Genomic DNA, 19,895 nt, shown 5'->3' with positions numbered 1-19,895 from the left:
TCAAAAACCTAACAACCCCTATATTTTTCTCTATACTTCCTCCCTCAACCCCACACCACATCTCCCCCTTCAAGAAAACCCAAAACATCTTTTCTTGCACGAAACCTGCAACCGCGTGCCTAGTAAAAGTGGTTGTTTTTCACGCACCCACATCTCACCTCAGAGGTGTTGCTGGGTGGGCCGCAAATAACGACGAGGACAACATGCCACTTTTTGCTAGTAAAAAGTGAGAAAAGAGCGAAAAATATATAAGCAATTTGTTCAACATTTGCTCGTGAAAAGGGGGAAACAGATGAATATAAAAAATAAACAATGTAGGCTTAGTTAATGTAAACACTTGCAATTTTATTGATTGAAGTATTGATTCTTTTTTTGTGAAACTGGAATAAATACACGCTAAGAATTTTTTTAAGGCTTCCCTACTAACCCCGAGTAGGCCGCGGGTAATCGGCTCCCCTCCCACTAACATTTACACACAAGATCCTCTGTAATTATTAAGTCAAATGTAATTACAAAAGCCGACTCGGTCCTAACCAGGTCCCAGTACCGAAAAGGACCTAATAAAAATAATTTTATGAAAAAAAAAAAAAAAAAATTTTTTTAAGGCTAAAATGCTAAAACTTGCAAACCACATCCGTTGTAAACCAGTGAAAACCGTACAACATCCCAAACATCGAAAAAAAGAGAAAGAGGTTCCGTTGAAAGTTCAGTGCAACAAAACTTGCTTGAAAATCGCACCACACACCACACACTGTTGTAGTCTCTTTCGTACAATTTCTCATGGCCTGCCAGGAGCGAATGCAAAACAGGATAGCTTCCTCCAAGTCCTTTCGATTTTTTTTGTTTCATGCAACATCATCACATCGGAGACTACTTGGATCACCACGCGCTCGGTTTCAAAGAGTCTCAGACTGAGAAATGGCCATGAAAATGGCCTCCACAGAGTTCTCCGCTGAACGCAAAAGTGAAATCGAAATCATCTGAAATGAACAGGCGCACAGGAATGGGGCGGGGTCTACCGAACTTTTTGTGTCTTGGACGTTCGGATCATCGAATTGAAAGAGCAGTTGCGAGTTGGGAAAACTACGAAAAGTGTTTATTTACACGAAAATCAGAAAAAATGACCTTAATGATTACTTCCTACCTGCAGGGGTGCTCTATTTCGGAAGATCCGCCACGAAAAACTCGGCCGGAATTTGGTTGAAAATGTTCTGCATGATGGCGAGCAGGATGTCCTCGATGGTTTTGGCGATGATGGGCTTGAGCGCTTCCGAGACTGGCCGCCAGTTGTCGTTCAGGTACTGGTTGGTGCTGTCCTCGAGCACCTTGACGCCCTCGAACAGGTTGCCCATGTGCAGCCGCAGCCCGCTGATGGTGTAGTCCACCTTGGTGTTGGTCACGTTGTAGAACACGTGCCCGTTCCGGACGTCCAGCACGTTGGTGGTCTTCATGATGATGTCCATGCCGCCTGGAAGGTTGACAAGTTGATCAACTGTTATTTTGAAATTTAACTCTTGAAATCGTCTTCAAATTGTTCAAAACCAAAGACTTCATGAGTTCAACATGAAGTTTTATTATGTTCATCAATCCCCAAATAAACCCTCTGGATTGTTCAGTCATGAAGCTCAAATTTCACCGGGTTTACTGCGTGAAACAGAATAAACCCTGCTGTTCGAAAAACAGTCATTTCATTTTGGGATGGAATAATGCGCCCCATCCACCACACCGACACACCGATAGGTAGAATGGAAATGAACGGCGAACAGTAGTCTGGTGTAGAAGCCGCAGCATGACTTGTTGGTGGTTGATTAAAAAAAGTATTTTGTGAACGAATAAAAACTTGAAAGCTTGATTGGTTGACAAATAAGTTATATTTTAATGATTCAAAGCAAGCAAAATACTTTTTTACAAAAAATTCAAACGCCTGCGTTTTTTTTGCTTCTAATTTATTTTTATTAGATTCACAGCTCTAGAGTAAGTCTCTACGTTTTCTCAAACCGGCTTTTTTAAGTATTTTTTTTATTTGGGAGAAACTTTGTCATTATATCAAAAGAAGCCATTTGACACTCGGAGAAGGATAAGTAAGTACACATGCAAAAGACATTTTCAAAAAACTGAGATAATGTCATTCCATTTTTTTGAAAATTTTGTGCCCTTATTCAAAATTACGAAACCTCGGAAACTGTTGACTCGATTTTTAATGTTAAAAATGAAACTTTTGTGTAGTTTTCTGCTTTTTACTGTCATTTTTAGAAATCAAGAGAAACTTTTTAAAATTAGCACAAAACACGAATTTTAGTAATTTTTCTAATGATTTTCAAAATTCCAAATTGAAATGATCAGAAAATTTCACAAAAAGTTTTTTCAACATTGCAATCAATGGTTTCCTAGACCCGAGAGTTGAAAAATAATTAAATATTAGAGGTCACTGAGCAAAATTATCATTTTTCACAAAACCAACATTTTGTGAGGCTGTACATCTGAAACCAGCAGAGCGATCAACATAGTGACTGAAAATTGTAAGAAATTTTCCCAGCTTTTTGACAATATATTTTTGCTGGGGTGCTTTTCCTCAAAGCACAAGCATTTTAAATTGCAAAAAAAAACTAAATATTTTCTCGAAAAAATACGTTAAATGCCGATTACTTGATTTTTTTAACTTATTAAAAAAATGTGTTAAGTCATTTTCTTTTGCAAATTTTATTTTGCGTCTTACAATTATTTTGATTTTTTTATTTTTTACTATATTTAATTCATGTTTTTTTAAATGACACTATTTTTCAAAAAATTATATCTTTGGCACAAAATTTTGCACCATCCTAATGCACCAATCTAATGCAAAAGATGCATTTTTCAGTCCTCAAAATACTGATAAAAAGTCAAATTAAAAATATTGCCTTTTTTTCAGCGTACCTGTTTGCTGAAGACACCAAATCGATTAGAAAATGCCTTTTCAAGATACACATTTTCGAATATATTTAATTCCAGAGTTTTTTTTAATAGGTTCAATAATCATATCAAACACAATAGCTTAAAGGACTTTTTTTTTAAACTCTAGAATTGCACATTTTGTATGACAATATTTTATGGAGCCTTGCATAGAAAACTAATGATGCAAAATTACTTTATTTGACACAGAGAATGCATGGACAACGTTTCGTCCGAATTAAGAAAATACAAAATTTAAAAAAAATCGAAAAGAAAATAAAAATTCTAGAAAATTACTCTAACTCAAATTTCTTAGCGTTATTATACAATTTATTTTTTTAAAAGCGCTTTGAATTCTGGATATGGATTTCATTTGTATTTTTTGATTTGGCTCAATCTTTTAAATAAGTACACGGATATTTTTTACCGATTTTAAATTAACTTTTCCTAAAAATTTCAATTTCATAGAATCCGTTTTTATTTTTATTTTTGGGAACAAAACCCGCAACTTTTGAGCCATAGAGAAGTATGGAAAGTATGATCATCTCATCCAAACTTTCCCCCCTTTTTCTAATGTCAATATCTCAGTAACTAAAGACATAAATGTTGAAATATGAAATATTTGTGAAATTTAATGATCCTTTTTACGCCAATTTAAAAAATTAGTCTTGATTCCAACATTTTCAAAATATTTTTTTCCGAAAAGATACTTTTCGATTGCAGATTAGATTTTACATTAAAAACTGATGTCAACAAATGTTTTTGATTCAAATTTATATTTTTTCCATAAAAAATACGCCAAATTTTTTGTTTAAATGTTGCGGTTTTGTGTCCCCTAGAAGATAATTTTTTTCAAAAATTAAAAGGTAATGATGTTTAGAAATTGACTTTTTGTTTCTAACTACAACTTTGCCGAAGACACCAAATCGATGAGATAATTCCTTCAAAACTTACAGATTTTCGACTATTTACTTAACCATTTTTGTATGGACAGCTGGAAAAATTGTATGGAGCCTTGTAAGGGTGAACCAAAGACACAAAATGGCTTCTTTGGTCATATGTAAGGAACCCACAACGTTTGAACAAAAAAAAAAAAAAAAAAATAAAATCCATTTCGGGGTTTGGTGAAGAATTACTCCCCTTTTTGTTGTAATTGTGTTAGTGGAAAATAAATTTCATAACGGACGCATTGTTTTTGAGAAATCTATGATTTTTTAACTGAAACTTTTTTTTGTGATGACGAATAACCATTTTAAGAATTAAGTCACCTTAGTCACCCCAAATAAAAACATTATTTTACAAGAATATCAAAATAGCTAAAAAAGATTAAATAAACACCTAAACTCCCAAGCTCGAAAAAAGGGGGAATTCCCATATAAATTCCCTTTTTTCTCGAGCTTGGGAGTTTAGGTGCCAAAACAAATAAATAAAAAGTGCTTTTTTGGGATTATAGTTAATTATCCCTAGCGCCTGCCAGATGTAAATTTACACATTATAAGTGGTAAAATTAAAGCTTTTTTCTGACATAAAAGATGTACCCCTTTTTAGATGTAATTTTACCATGATTTTTTTTACTTTGTAGCTACTAAAAATATAACAGTATTGGAAAAGACAAAAGCATCAAATAAATAATAAATTTAAAAAAGTGATTGTGGTTATGTTAGAGACATGATCAGTATAACAAAGAACATTGTTGGATATAAAAACTCAGACACTGAGGCAAACCTTTTAAATCTGAATTGTAGCCGAGTCTATCGAAATATCAAAGTTTTAAGGACCACGTTCTTTACCAAAATTCAAGGAAATATTTTAGTTAATATTTTTTTCCGTACTACAACCAACAACTGATGAAAATGAGTTGACAAAGCAAAATTGAAGTAGTTGAAAAAAAAGTAGTGATACTAAAAATTATCATTTTTTATGATTCAAAACTTAAAATAACAATACTGTCCATCTACCTTCCCGAAACAGCTCCCAGTCTACCGACTCGCGATGCTGCGCTCCCGGTCGCATCACTCTACGAATGTATAAAATCAACTGTTGGGTATTCAGTGCAACTGGGTTTAATTCACTGCCGCTGTGGCAATCATCCACCTATACGGGGCCCAGTGTACACCATCACCACCGGATTCATGGCGAAATGATCAACTTTGGCTGTGGGAACTTCTTCACGAGAAGTCATGAAGAAGTTTAATTTTTTTTTAAGTTTTTTTTTCTTTTCAGCAAATAAATTATTTCGTTTTGCCGGATTTGTGAAAAGCTTAAATTTAATTAGAAAAATAATTTTAAATTTATTAATTTAGATTTTAAGTCGTTTTTGTGTAGGGTAAAAACAAGTTATATTACATTAAAATGCTGATAAATTGTTGTAAAAATATAGAGACTTGATCAAAACACGAGATTTAAATGCTTTCAGGACAACTTTAAAAAACAAACTACAAAATTACCAAACGTTTGCCACAGTCTTTTCCGGCAGTTTTGTTGCTGCGTTCCTCCACCAAGCTGCAGCAAAGAAACGCAAACGCAAACAAACCCCTAAAGTTATACCCTGCAACACAAACAGAGCCCCAACTGCTGCAGCTGTGTGCGTTGAAGCAAAAACGCTCACTTCGCGCGGCACAACGCGTCTTCCTCCGCGGCTTGCTGCGTTCCTGGTACGCAAACGTACTCGGCGCAATCTATTGAACTTTGGGGTTTGGCGCGCGCGTCGCAACACCCCGGCGAACGCAACGCCAACTGCGGCTGTCAACTGACATGGGTTTCTTGAGGGGAAACGCAACATGGTGTTTGCGTTTTCGGGCGCCATGTTGCGTTAGATTTGAGCAATTTTATTGATTTTTAGGATTTTGCTTGCTTTTTAAAGATTTCGAAAATTACTCACTCGGCTCAAACCAGCACTTTCCGTGGCCGTTCAGCGGAATCACCAGGATGCGACCCTGCATGTGGTAGTTGCCCTCGAGGCGCATCTTCGGCAACCGGATGTGCGTTTCCCAGCTGTAGTCCTTGTTGCTCACGCTGTGGGATGAAATCTAGGGATAGAGAATCACTTGGCTCCATGAAAGGTAAGCTCTGTTCGGGGCCCGCAAGCCAAACATACACATTTCGAACTACTTTCGTGTTTGCGAAGCCGGTCACCACCACCTTGGAGAGGGACGCGTTGACGCTGACCGGGCCGTCACCCTGCAGGATGCGGATCTTGCTGATCTTCATCGGGTCGATCGTGCCGACGTGCTCGAGCCCTTCGATGCCTGGAAAGAAGGGAAATTGAAATGTTTATTTATATTATTTTCAGAGCAAGTGATTTTTCACGGTAATTTTTTGGGTAAAACAATTAGCTTTGTTCTAGAAAGTTGTGCAAAATTAACTTAAACTCATTGTAGAAAACAAAGAAAAAAATTGAAAAAATGTTTAGATTGAGTTACACACATTTTTCTAAAACGAACTGCCAAAAACTTCCAAGAGATCTTTTTTCTTTGTTTTAGTATGTATAGAAAACACTCAAAAATTATTCAAAAAAAATATTTTTTATACATGAATTGTTTGATAAACTAATCAACTCCAAAACCCTTACGCATTTGATGTTAAATTTATCGTCATACTATTTTTACAATCAATTGTTTAAAAAAGTGTTTTTACAGTCACTGGAATCAGCCTCAAGATTAATTAATTGGGCTGGGTTTTCATACATAGTTTCCTTTAGTATAGTTGTACATAACTAACTGCAGTTTGAACCTTTTGTCAAAAGTTTTGTAAACAAAAATTTCCAGCTTTTGTTAACATGCTTAATTTTGGTCTAAAAAATAATATTTTAAGTTTTCAAATATTTTACATACTAAACTTGTTATATTTTGAACACATTTCTTCAAAATATTGAAAGGGGGATCAAGTTACCCCTAACATTTTTAAAATGCCGGTTTAAAATATTTTTTTAAAACGCTTGGCATGATTCGAAGAGTTCATCTGATGAAATACCCTTATAAGCCAAACATAGATGAATGTTTAAGCTTTCAATTCATGCAAAAAGTTTATAGTTTTGTGATAAATTGACAGAGTTATGTGCGATACAAAAAAAAGGGGATCAAGTCTCACCACTCTCCCCTATATGTTTACCTGTCAGAAGGAGAAAAATATGGTAAAATATTACCAAAAATATTCCGGATTCCGTTGGGACCTCGTCCCTCCTATTTGGGTTTTTGGTCAAAATAACAAAAAAAATCCATAGAACAATGCCGTAAATAATACATAACAACAAATGACTGACGCCAGATCCGGTACCCCGGAGAACTTAACCATGTCATTTTTTATAGGAAGATGCCTACATATTTGTATCATTTCCGGCATTGCTATGTGGATTTTTTGTGTTATTTTGACCAAAAACCTACATAAGAGGGTCGACGTATCTCAACGGAATCGGAAAAATAATACCATATTTTACCCCATTAAATTTGGACAATTCAACCAAAAGTTATAAGGCCTATTCGACCACCTCATATCATAACATTTTGCCTATCTAATTTTTCATGTTTTTACAGTAACTTTTTCAATTTATCGGTTGTTTATCACATTTAATGCTATAGAACGGCACCATCATCATTTAAATTGTAGAAAAAAGCGTAGAGGAATAGTCTGGGACACTACAACAATTATTGCAAACTTCTTTTTATTTAAAATAAAGGAAATATTAGTAAAAAAAAACAATGCCAAAGTTTAACCCTCAAATTTTTTTTTTAAACATTGTCAACGACACATAAAATAAGTTAAATTTTCAACCCAAAAACTTTCTAAAATTTGAAGAGTTTTTCTTTCCAATGATTTTTAAAGATCAAGAATCGAAGCTCGTCTAGTGGCGGGGTTTGAATGTAGAGGGTTAAACAAGTACTGTATGAAACATCTCCTGCAAAATGAAAAAAAACTACAAGCCGCAAATAATTGCTTACTTGCACAAAAAAAATATCGCGATTTCTACGAGTTCAATTTGGTATGAAAAATATTGGCTATTAGCAGATTTCGATTACATAAAAAAAATGATGGCAATATTCAAGTGTTGTACTGCCGTTTTACGGCGATATGATGTATACGCCATTGAGGTGATTTTGCTGTAGACACGATTTTCTGTTTTTGTTCATTTTTTCAATTTAAAATTACTTATTTAAGGTCTGCTCTGTAGAAACTGTTTGAAATTACAATAAAAATGTGGACCCTACAAAATTTCTTGTTTTTTCCTATTCTCTACGATTTTAAACCACAAACCCCATGATTCTTTGTCCACGTGGATACATGAAGGGGGGGGAGGGTATAAGGGAGCGTTCTTTTATTACGTAACGCAGTTGGGGCGAGGGGGGGGGGTCGGAGGCCGTTTTACGCTCCATACAAAATTTTTAAAATTTGTATGGAAATTTTGTTACGAGGGGGGGAGGGGTTCTAAAAATCCGATTTTTTGCGTTACGTAGTAAAAGAACGCTCCCTTAGCGATTGTCTACGCTCCATAAACACATTTTTTGCATGAACAATTGTCCGCAAAGGAGGTGGGTGGGTCTAGAATTTTCAAAAAAGTGTCTACGTGGATGTGGATAAGGTGTCATCCATTAAGTACGTCACATTAAAATCAGCCAAAATTTACTCCACCCCCTTTGTCACGATTTCCCTATGCTTTTAACACGCAATGTCACGCTTGCTCAAAACACCCCTTTTCCCTCAGAACGTGACGTACTTTATGGATGAGCCTAATTGACGTCCCCATGAGAATTTAATCGAAATAATGTAATAAAATATTGCCCAGTCTTGATTTGGTCCCAAAACCTCAAATCAACATTCAAACAGCATTGAATTTGACTTTCATCAATGTATACATACATCATAATGAGTAAAATTGGCGTATACATCATTGTTTGTTTGCTTAATAAAATGGGCCCCAGAGAAGTGTTTTGAAAAATTCTTTCGTCAGGAGGTAGCTTTTAAGATTCTTTATCAGACTGTACAATAAAATTGAAAATGTCCAAAATGGCGTATACATCATATCGCCGTAAAACGGCAGTGTATTACATCAAGAACTGGTATTTTTACAGTTTCTGGTGAATTTTCATCAGGTTTATATTTTTACACTCTTTGAAGGTAAAATTACTCGAAAAAGATGTAGTTTTAATCAAACCAAATTTTTAACCTTCCAAAATTCAATATTTTCTGTCATAATAATAACCAAAACAACATCAAAACGCAGCACATCTGTAAATCCCAAAATTTCCACAATGTCATCAAAATATAATAAATTTTTAGTTTTAAGAAGCTTAAGCAAATTTTTTTTCGTTGATATTTCCGTTGATAATATTTCAACAGAAGAAGTTGAAGAGATTTCCACAGTACTACAAATTGTAATTTCGCAAGCTAATGAAATTTAAATAAATAAATAAATACACGGTAAAAAATAGTTGAATTTTGAAAGGTTAAAAAATTGGTTGGTTGCATATTGCCTATGTTTTGGAATTCTTCAGAAACTGATAAAAATTTCAAAATTAATTACATACAGTCTGGACAAAGTCCGACTATCCGAAGATTTGAAAATGTTTTATGTTACATATCTAAAAACGGCTTCTGAGAAATGAGTTAGCAGTGCATTTTTTATAGAGACGCATGAAACTTTATGTTCAATTACAAAAAATCCTTTCTCAAAATTTTGTAATTTTGTTTTCCTTTTAAAACATCCAGAAAAAACAGAAAATTATTTTTAGCTGTGAGCTTTTGATCCCAAGACCTTCATTATGTTTTTAATAGCTTAGTATTTTTCTTTAAAATTCCCAACTATCATTTGAAATATGACGAGCTTTAGGCTGGTTCAGTCGTTCCGGAGATATTTGTTCTAAATGTGTTTTTTTTGCCAAAACCGTAAAAATGCTATTTAAAAAAAAAAAACGAAGTTGACTTTATAGCTGTCGGCCACCATTGCTAGTACCAACCACTAGTGTCTTCCTTTTTAACTACAAGGACTTCGCCGCCCTGGGCTCCTAAGTGTACTAGAGTATGGCACGGAGCGACGGCGCCGAATACCCATATTTACACTTAGAATTTTAGAGCGCCCGCCGCGGGATTCGAACCAGCAACCTCTGGATTGTGAGCCAGTGCGCGGTCCGATTGATCCACACGGGCGGGACCACTATTTTTTAACCTTTCTTTAAAAAAAAAGTGCGTGTTCAATTACTTTGCAAATACCATATTATAGTCTAATCGAAGCACTTTTGATCTAGATTCTGCTGCTTAATACCAAACCGTTTTCGTTAAAACTTTGAAACCCCTCAATTTTTAAACTGCGTTGATCCAGGATTCATTTAATTTAAAGGACGTAAAAATTCACTCAGTCCAATTTTAAGTTAAAAAATGATTTTGTTAACTTAAAAAGTATATTAAAAACTACGTTTTCACCTCTCCTTTCTCAGATATACTGAGTAAATTTTAGCCGAGAGCCACCTTGTTTTCTTTTAATTTCAGGAGATATTGAATTTTGAAGGTGTTCATCGTGTGAAAGGGGATTAAGTCTAGAAATTCTGCAGAAAGTCACTTTTTAATTTACTAAATTGGGCATATCCCTGCTTATATTGAACCAAAATTGATACTTTTTTTTATGGAAATTATTCTGAAAACTGTTCTCTACAATGCGATTGATTCGAAAATGATTTAAAATGTCATGGTGTAAACGGCAGAGGATTATAAAAAAAATTTGGAACCTTTTGGGTAATAAATAGTTTTTTAATGCAATGGGGCAATATGTTGCTTTTTTCATGACAAATTGTACAAAGAAAAGTTTTTTATTCGGTTGTATTGGGATTTCCAGCTTGGATTCTGAGGTTATTTCAAAGAATGCTACACAGAAAAAAATGTGGATTTACTCGACATGGAAAAAAATAATCACATGTCAACTCAGTTGATGTAATATGTAAAATCGTGTTTTAAAGTATAATTTGTTGCAAGTTTACATCAAATTGCATTTAAATTTAAATATTTAATGACGGAAATATTTGTTTTGTGTGCAGTAATATGGCAAATTCCATTCGGAAATTTTGTTTAAGGTAAAATATTTGTCAAATATGTTAGTTAGAGTCTCCCAAAGCATATTCTTATAAAAAAATGAAAGATTTGTCATGAATTCATCGATTTTCAGAGACATCACTGAAGAAAAATCCTATGAAATCGAAAAAAAATCTATTAAAAGAAATTGCTCTAAACCCCGAACGAAATAATTCGCCGGAGCCCTTCATCAATGGTGCCAAATATCAGACATGCCATTTTTTTTATCCTAAGTTTGTTCTAGGAAATACATCGTGATATACGTAAATATGAAACCGTGTGATTTTGAATTCTACACAATTATTCATTTTTCAAACTTATATCATACCTTATCTTGCATAACTTCCGCAAGATGTGAGAAACTATCGTAAAACCCTCCCCTAAATACCCAGAAAAGCTTTCACAGCAACACTGATGACAATAATTTGTCCCACTGCCCCGGGAGGGGTTGAAATGGGGTCTACTAAGTCAATGACTCTCCATTTTCGTTCGACACTAGGTGTATGCGCCCGATAGCCCAATGGTACTTGGCGAGATGGTGTATGATTTATCCACACTAATTACCCATTATTTAGCCCGACGACTTGCACAAATTCAAGTACGATGAGTGCCACCAAATCGGCATCATGCTCAGGTGGTGTACGTTACGGATTGCGAAACAACGGATCCAGCCGCGAGATTCTAGAACTGTCTGAACTCTCCGACTCAAGCACCGAGTTTAACCAGTCGCCGGGTTTGTCCTCAATTTGGCTAATTTATATCTGATCGTGGTCGGTTCTGACTGGTTTCGTACCCCCTCAGCAGCAGCAGCATAAAGCATCAGCGGTGGTGTGGTGTCTCTTCTTAACATATTGCATAAGTGTGGCATCAAGTTGCTGTTTCTGTTTGCCGCCGGAACAAAATATCAGCCCAACCGACCATAAATTGCCGGCAACATCTCGTGTCGAGTTGATGTTTGTTTACTTGTACGTTTGTACACGCTGCTCTAACCCAGAGACCCACAGTCGGATTTCCGCAAAAAGCTACCCACAAGTTCTAACCTTTACCTTAGACGCAGCGCTTAGGGTTCTAACGCTAGAACGTCGATAGTCCGCAGAGTTCGCACATAACCTCAATAGATCAAGTTGATCGAGCTGGCTGTAATTGGAGATAAGCGGCTTTTCCTAACCAGTTTTGCACCACCAGCAGCATATTTGCCGGTGACACTGACACTCTCGGTGCCATTTTTGGGCTGCAAAAGTTCTGAACCTCAAGAACCTGCACCCAGGCTGTGTGAAGTGATAGAACGTGCGACCTGGCCTTAGTGGCGCGTTGGGGGAGCTATAAATTCAGTACCGTTCTCGTGTGAATATGTTGGGAGAGCGAACACGGTCATTTTGTCAAGAAAACTTTATTTATTGAATGCAAATTTAGGTTAAATTAGCATAAAACAGTGAGTTTTGATACTCATATGTTGTCAACAGTTCTGGTAGTTTTGTTGAGTTGGACATTCACCTGTATCTGCACTTGACAGAGAAAAAGCTCATTTAGATCGTTTTTCTGTTGTCACTAGCACTTTGGCATTGAACTGATGCTTCCAAAAAACGTTTTGAATCGACACTAAGAGCTCTTCTCTTGCAGATTTCTCCGTGAAAAACGGCCTAATTTAAATATGAATACTTTTCAGAAAATGTTGGCTTTTTGAAAAAAACAAACTTTAGGGATTACTCCTAAATACACTTAATATGAAATGCCAACGATTTCTTCTAAAAAAGGTCTGCTGCCCAAAATATAAATTTGTTGACATTTGAACGAAAAAATACTCAGATATAACAATTTGAAGATCAAATGTTTGAAAAAGCGATTTCTCATCATGAAACACTGTGCACTGTGTTCACCAAATCGGTTCATATTTAGGGCGGAGACTCGTCAAGATGTTTCCGAGTGCATGGCAAAGATCGATTTCCTATAATTTCGTTTAAAAAATCTTAAAAATTATTGTATGGTTTTTCATTTTGAAAAATTATGCCTCAAAAATCAAGATCAGTTTACAACGTTTTTTGAAAAATAAACATTAAAATTTAATCAAAGTTACTCAAAATAATTTAATAGACCGTAAACATAAAAAAGTTAAGGGTGCACAGCAACGAAGGAAGTTGTTGTCTTCTTATTCAAAAAATCGTCAAACTTACGGACCCAAGCCTGCAACAACGGGATTTTAAAATTAGTCAAACTGTGTTGTAAATTACTTTGTGGACAGTACTTTAGGGTACCCGTTGTTTTGAAGATACTAAAATGTCTGTAACAAAAATCTGAGTGCAAAAGCTCTGGTTGATGTGCACCGTTAAGGATGGCTATGACATTTTGCAGCACGATCTCAAGTAGTCAAAATAATGCATCCACATGTTTGGAATTGTTAAATTTGATCTATTTATCGACTTTGTTCATAATCAACGGACATAGACCTTAATAAATATTGTATCGACCTAATAATTTTGAAAATTGTTATCTTATGAAAAGCTCGAATATCAATCCACTAAAAAAAGATTTGTTTTTTGTTGAGACAGGTCGTACTGGGTTGTAATGATTTAGAAAAAAAAAATAATTCATTGTTTTTAACAAAAATACATTTTTAATTTAAAATGAAACAAAATCTTTGTTTGTAGGCAAAAAAAAGCATTTTTTATGAATGTATTTTTGTTCTTATTTTAAAACATTTTGTTCTTTGAAAAAAAAATATTTTGAATAAGCTTCTTTCATAATTCTATTAAATTTAAAAACATGAACTGAGTAGCATAATGTGTCAAGCTAAATAACTAGTTTAATCAAAATATGTTTGCGAAACCACAATTTTTTAAAAAAATTCAAGAAATTCAAGAAATTTAAGAAATTCAAGAAATTCAAGAAATTCAAGAAATTCAAGAAATTCAAGAAATTCAAGAAATTCAAGAAATTCAAGAAATTTTAGAAATTCAAGAAATTCATGAAATTCAAGAAATTTAAGAAATTCAAGAAATTTAAGAAATTCAAGAAATTCAAGAAATTCAAGAAATTCAAGAAATTCAAGAAATTCAAGAAATTCAAGAAATTCAAGAAATTCAAGAAATTCAAGAAATTCAAGAAATTCAAGAAATTCAAAAAATTCAAAAAATTCAAGAAATTCAAGAAATTCAAGAAATTTAAAAAATTCAAGAAATTCAAGAAATTCAAGAAATTCAAGAAATTCAAGAAATTCAAGAAATTCAAGAAATTCAAGAAATTCAAGAAATTCAAGAAATTCAAGAAATTCAAGAAATTCAAGAAATTCAAGAAATTCAAGAAATTCAAGAAATTCAAGAAATTCAAGAAATTCAAGAAATTTAAGAAATTCAAGAAATTCAAGAAATTCAAGAAATTCAAGAAATTCAAGAAATTCAAGAAATTCAAGAAATTCAAGAAATTCAAGAAATTCAAGAAATTCAAGAAATTCAAGAAATTCAAGAAATTCAAGAAATTCAAGAAATTCAAGAAATTCAAGAAATTCAAGAAATTCAAGAAATTCAAGAAATTCAAGAAATTCAAGAAATTCAAGACATTCAAGAAATTCAAGAAATTCAAGAAAATCAAGAAATTCAAGAAATTCAAGAAATTCAAGAAATTTAAGAAATTCAAGAAATTCAAGAAATTTAAGAAATTCAAGAAATTCAAGAAATTCAAGAAATTCAAGAAATTCAAGAAATTTAAGAAATTCAAGAAATTCAAGAAATTCAAGAAATTCAAGAAATTCAAGAAATTCAAAAAATTCAAGAAATTCAAGAAATTCAAGAAATTCAAGAAATTTAAGAAATTCAAGAAATTCAAGAAATTTAAGAAATTCAAGAAATTCAAGAAATTCAAGAAATTCAAGAAATTCAAGAAATTTAAGAAATTCAAGAAATTCAAGAAATTCAAGAAATTCAAGAAATTCAAGAAATTCAAAAAATTCAAGAAATTCAAGAAATTTAAGAAATTCAAGAAATTCAAGAAATTCAAGAAATTCAAGAAATTCAAGAAATTCAAGAAATTCAAGAAATTCAAGAAATTCAAGAAATTCAAGAAATTTAAGAAATTCAAGAAATTCAAGAAATTCAAGAAATTCAAGAAATTCAAGAAATTCAAGAAATTCAAGAAATTCAAGAAATTCAAGAAATTCAAGAAATTCAAGAAATTCAAGAAATTCAAGAAATTCAAGAAATTCAAGAAATTCAAGAAATTCAAGAAATTCAAGAAATTCAAGAAATTCAAGAAATTCAAGAAATTCAAGAAATTCAAGAAATTCAAGAAATTCAAGAAAATCAAGAAATTCAAGAAATTCAAGAAATTCAAGAAATTTAAGAAATTCAAGAAATTCAAGAAATTTAAGAAATTCAAGAAATTCAAGAAATTCAAGAAATTCAAGAAATTCAAGAAATTCAAGAAATTCAAGAAATTCAAGAAATTCAAGAAATTCAAGAAATTCAAGAAATTCAAGAAATTCAAGAAATTCAAGAAATTCAAGAAAATCAAGAAATTCAAGAAATTCAAGAAATTCAAGAAATTTAAGAAATTCAAGAAATTCAAGAAATTTAAGAAATTCAAGAAATTCAAGAAATTCAAGAAATTCAAGAAATTCAAGAAATTTAAGAAATTCAAGAAATTCAAGAAATTCAAGAAATTCAAGAAATTCAAGAAATTCAAAAAATTCAAAAAATTCAAGAAATTCAAGAAATTTAAGAAATTCAAGAAATTTAAGAAATTCAAGAAATTCAAGAAATTTAAGAAATTCAAGAAATTTAAGAAATTCAAGAAATTCAAGAAATTCAAGAAATTCAAGAAATTCAAGAAATTCAAAAAATTCAAGAAATTCAAGAAATTCAAGAAATTCAAGAAATTCAAGAAATTCAAGAAATTCAAGAAATTCAAGAAATTCAAGAAATTCAAGAAATTCAAGAAATTGAAGAAATTCAAAAAATTCAAAAAATTCAAGAAATTCAAGAAATTTAAAAAATTCAAGAAATTCAGGAAATTCAAGAAATTCAAGAAATTCAAGAAATTCAAGAAATTCAAGAAATTCAAGAAATTCAAGAAATTCAGGAAATTCAAGAAATTCAAGAAATTCAAGAAATTCAAGAAATTCAAGAAATTCAAGAAATTCAAGAAATTTAAGAAATTCAAGAAATTCAAGAAATTCAAGAAATTCAAGAAATTCAAGAAATTCAAGAAATTCAAGAAATTCAAGAAATTCAAGAAATTCAAGAAATTCAAGAAATTCAAGAAATTCAAGAAATTCAAGAAATTCAAGAAATTCAAGAAATTCAAGAAATTCAAGAAATTCAAGAAATTCAAGAAATTCAAGACATTCAAGAAATTCAAGAAATTCAAGAAATTCAAGAAATTCAAGAAATTCAAGAAATTCAAGAAATTTAAGAAATTCAAGAAATTCAAGAAATTTAAGAAATTCAAGAAATTCAAGAAATTCAAGAAATTCAAGAAATTCAAGAAATTTAAGAAATTCAAGAAATTCAAGAAATTCAAGAAATTCAAGAAATTCAAGAAATTCAAAAAATTCAAGAAATTCAAGAAATTTAAGAAATTCAAGAAATTTAAGAAATTCAAGAAATTCAAGAAATTCAAGAAATTCAAGAAATTCAAGAAATTCAAAAAATTCAAGAAATTCAAGAAATTCAAGAAATTCAAGAAATTCAAGAAATTCAAGAAATTCAAGAAATTCAAGAAATTCAAGAAATTTAAGAAATTTAAGAAATTCAAGAAATTCAAGAAATTTAAGAAATTCAAGAAATTCAAGAAATTTAAGAAATTGAAGTTGTTCAAAAAATTCAAGGAATTCAAGAAGTTTAAGAAATTTTAGTTGTTAAAAAAATTCTAGAAATTCAAGAAAATCTACTAAATTTCAATCTAAATAACTAGTTTTTTCAAAATATGTTTGCGAAACCACAATTTTTTTTCCAGAATCAAGAAATTCCAAAATTAAAAAAAGTCATGAAATTCAAGAAATTCAAGAAGTTTAATAAATTCAAGTAGTTCAAAAAATTCAAGTAGTTCAAGTAGTTCTTTTCAAGTGTTTATTTCAAAGGGTATCATTCTCGAATTGAATAAAAAAATGACTTTTGCGCATGAATTTGTATAACATTGTACATGATTTATAGGGAATGTTTATTTTGTATTCAAGAAATTTTTAACGTATTAATTTTTTAAAGTTTTAATTAAAAAATTTTAAAATAAAAATTAAAAATATTTTTTTTAATTAAAATTAAAGCTTAAGATTTTTTAACAAATTAACTTTAATTTATTTTTAGCATGCGGCCCACGATACAGCACAATAAAAAAATGACCCGCAAGGTGCCCCGCGAGGTTGAGTTGACTGAGGACCATTGATCGTAATTAAACTTTTAGAAGATGTAATCAGTTTACAGTATTCAAGATAATTTTCAAAGAAATATTTTACATTTGCTTTGGCCCAGGTCGAGAAGCGTCGATTAGAAAATTCTAACTTTTTATTTAGAATTATTTTTTCTAGTTGATTTCATTTCTACCTTCATTCAACTTTTATGATTTTGGGGATAAAATCAGAGTCATTTTGCCGAAATTCCTGTGAGAAATTAAATTGCCTTTATTTTCTGTCGAACTTTAAAATCAAAACTGAGTATGATTCTGTATGTTACTATAAAATTAACTATATCAACAATATAATAACAAAAAATATTGTTGTTGTGATTTTCTTGGCTTATTCATTTGTGTAAAATGAGAAAGATGATCACTATACAAAAATAAATCACGAGCTCAGAACTTGATATTCTTGAAACTAACAAAAATTGTTTGGGTTTTCTTTAGATCCATTAATTATTTTCTTTTATCGTTTTCAAGCCTTTTAAAAAATTTGTACACTAAAATGACTCCGTTTTATAGGTCACAAAACAAAAATACCCTTTATGATAAAAAATATCGACATCAGTGACAAAAATCTCCCATTTCACCCGTTTTTTGCTCTTCTTCACTTTCACTCACCGGTAACCAGCTTGTCGAACAGTCCTTGCACGGCCTCCGTCGAGCACGCCACAAAATCCGAATCCGTAAAGCGGCACGTTTTGATGAAATCCGCTACAAATTAAAAAACACACACAAACAATTCACTCGCAACTTCAATTCACAAAATCCACGGTCACCGCATGCGTTTGCAACCTACGTTTCTCCATAAACTCATTGGCACTGGCGGCGGGCAAGCTCAGCAAGCCCACCAGCAAAACCACTATCACCGCCGAATGCCGCTGCAGAGCTTCCATTTTGGTAGTTCACTAGTTTACTAGTACCCTTTTTTGAGTGCGCAAAAATTCCACCCAAAAAAATCCGGTTTTTCTGATGGCTTGTGACACACTTAACCAAACTTCACCACGTTCTAGAGGTTATGCCTCAGTTCAAAAAGATTGTCGTCGTCGTAAGCTGCTCCGAGATCGGAACCCATCTGAAAGTTCTCGACCCGGCGTAAGCCGTTAAATAAGCCTTCGGCACATTCGGAGCCTACAAAGTGCGGTTTACTGCACTTTTAGTACTAAGTGGGTAACTGACCGGTAGCACCGGCTACACCGGTTGAGAATCGTTCTCTTGACGAGTCAACTCTTCTTGGTGGGGAACCTCTAAGATTTTAGATTTTTTTTAGTTGCACAAATGTTTCAAAAAAGTTGCAACACGCAGCTCTTTTTGATACACTTGTGCAACTTTTGAAAAAAATTAATAGCAAAAACTAAATTTCGGTTACCTTGGAAATTCAACAACCTTGGTAATTTTGACAGTTCTCTAGTACCAATAAGAAACACTCATGCAACATTTCGTCTCCTTCAAAAAATAGAGACTCCCTACTTCTTAGAACAACTCGATCCGAGGTGGGTCGTCGGATATCCGAGAGGTGGGCCAGCACAGTTCTCAGCTCGGGTGAGCTGAGTACCCGAGCTGGACACTACTACTTTGTACTATAGTTAATGGAGAGTTGCACCTGCTGCTGCAGTCGAACGTGCAACTCTCTCACGCATCTCGCAGCGCCGGGTCGTTGGCGCTTGAGGTTAGGGGTGTTCAGATTATTAAAACTGTTTGTTAAACAAACTATTAACAAAACACCTGAAATTGTTTTATTAAGAAAAAAGTAAAAAACAAAAAATCTTGAACCACTAAAAGACCAATGCATCACTAAACTCAAAGTAACTGCTACTTCATATGTCCATTAGAAACCTGCTCGGTGTTAGCCTGACTATTATAGAACTTCTCGCCATATCGAATGAGCGTGTTGAATGACCCGTGCTGTATACACGAATACCTGCCTGTTTGTTGTTGCATGCAAAAGCTTGAGGTGTTGTCACCGTAATTAAAAGGTCATAAAGATGATGTTCGACGCGGGTCGTACACGGGACGATTGTTCTTAGAAGTGGGATTAGACTTTTTTTTCAATTACTTTTTGTAAGAATCGTTACACAGAAATGAACTATTTTTTTCAGATTCGGAGTCAATTCTGATAACACTATTAGAATTAGTAATAGAAACAAAGAAAACAAAAATTAAGATTATTAAAAAAATCAGGTCGGTGGAATCGGAGTTGGAGCAAGATTCGTTAGAGTTGTGCAGTTTTGAGGACCCGGAGTCAAAGTCGGAGTCAGCCAACTCTGAAAAGCCGGAGTCGGAATCGCTAAATTTATAGAAGCTGGTGTTAGAATCAATTAATTTTCAACAACTTTGTTAGAAGTTGTTGTTGGATTTACAGTCAAAGTACACACACACAGTCGAACCTTTTTGAACAGCTGGAGTCGAAATCAGCTTTTTTACATATTTAAATTTTTGTTTTTTTTTTTTTAATCTGGCTTGAACTTTTTGGGCATTTTTTTCGATTTAGTTTCTTGGCAAAGTTGTAAATACGGAAAAGAAACTTCACT

The 19,895-nt window shown here is 32.8% G+C and overlaps 2 protein-coding genes across 2 annotated transcripts in view; one reads left to right on the top strand and one right to left on the bottom strand.

Moving 5' to 3' along the window:
• LOC120427970 (muscle-specific protein 20-like) overlaps window positions 1-19,895 on the top strand; it is a 94,585-nt gene that overhangs the window by 24,497 nt on the left and 50,193 nt on the right. The window lies entirely within an intron of this gene.
• On the bottom strand, window positions 1,068-18,420 carry LOC120427969 (protein takeout-like). Its single transcript, XM_039592925.2, has 5 exons — window positions 18,164-18,420; window positions 17,986-18,078; window positions 6,026-6,176; window positions 5,810-5,943; window positions 1,068-1,468 (listed from the first exon to the last, which is right to left on the bottom strand). Exons 1-5 carry the CDS (start codon window positions 18,258-18,260, stop codon window positions 1,158-1,160), a joined length of 786 nt encoding a protein of 261 aa, XP_039448859.1. The 5' UTR covers window positions 18,261-18,420; the 3' UTR covers window positions 1,068-1,157.

This window comes from Culex pipiens, chromosome 1 (assembly GCF_016801865.2).
Source record: "Culex pipiens pallens isolate TS chromosome 1, TS_CPP_V2, whole genome shotgun sequence".
Classification (NCBI taxonomy): domain Eukaryota; kingdom Metazoa; phylum Arthropoda; class Insecta; order Diptera; family Culicidae; genus Culex; species Culex pipiens.
Note: the sequence above shows the minus strand (reverse complement) of the source record. Positions and strands in the feature narration are given on the sequence as shown.

What these genes read in the sequence shown, in the direction of transcription:
- LOC120427969 (XM_039592925.2), bottom strand. Translation starts at nt 18,260, where the DNA reads ATGGAAGCTCTGCAGCGGCATTCGGCGGTGATAGTGGTTTTGCTGGTG. An exon ending in GTTCGACAAGCTGGTTACCG is followed by an intron (nt 6,177 to 17,985) that starts GTGAGTGAAAGT and finishes CCTTCTTTCCAG; the next exon opens with GCATCGAAGGGCTCGAGCAC. An exon ending in ACGAAAGTAGTTCGAAATGT is followed by an intron (nt 5,944 to 6,025) that starts GTATGTTTGGCT and finishes TTCATCCCACAG; the next exon opens with CGTGAGCAACAAGGACTACA.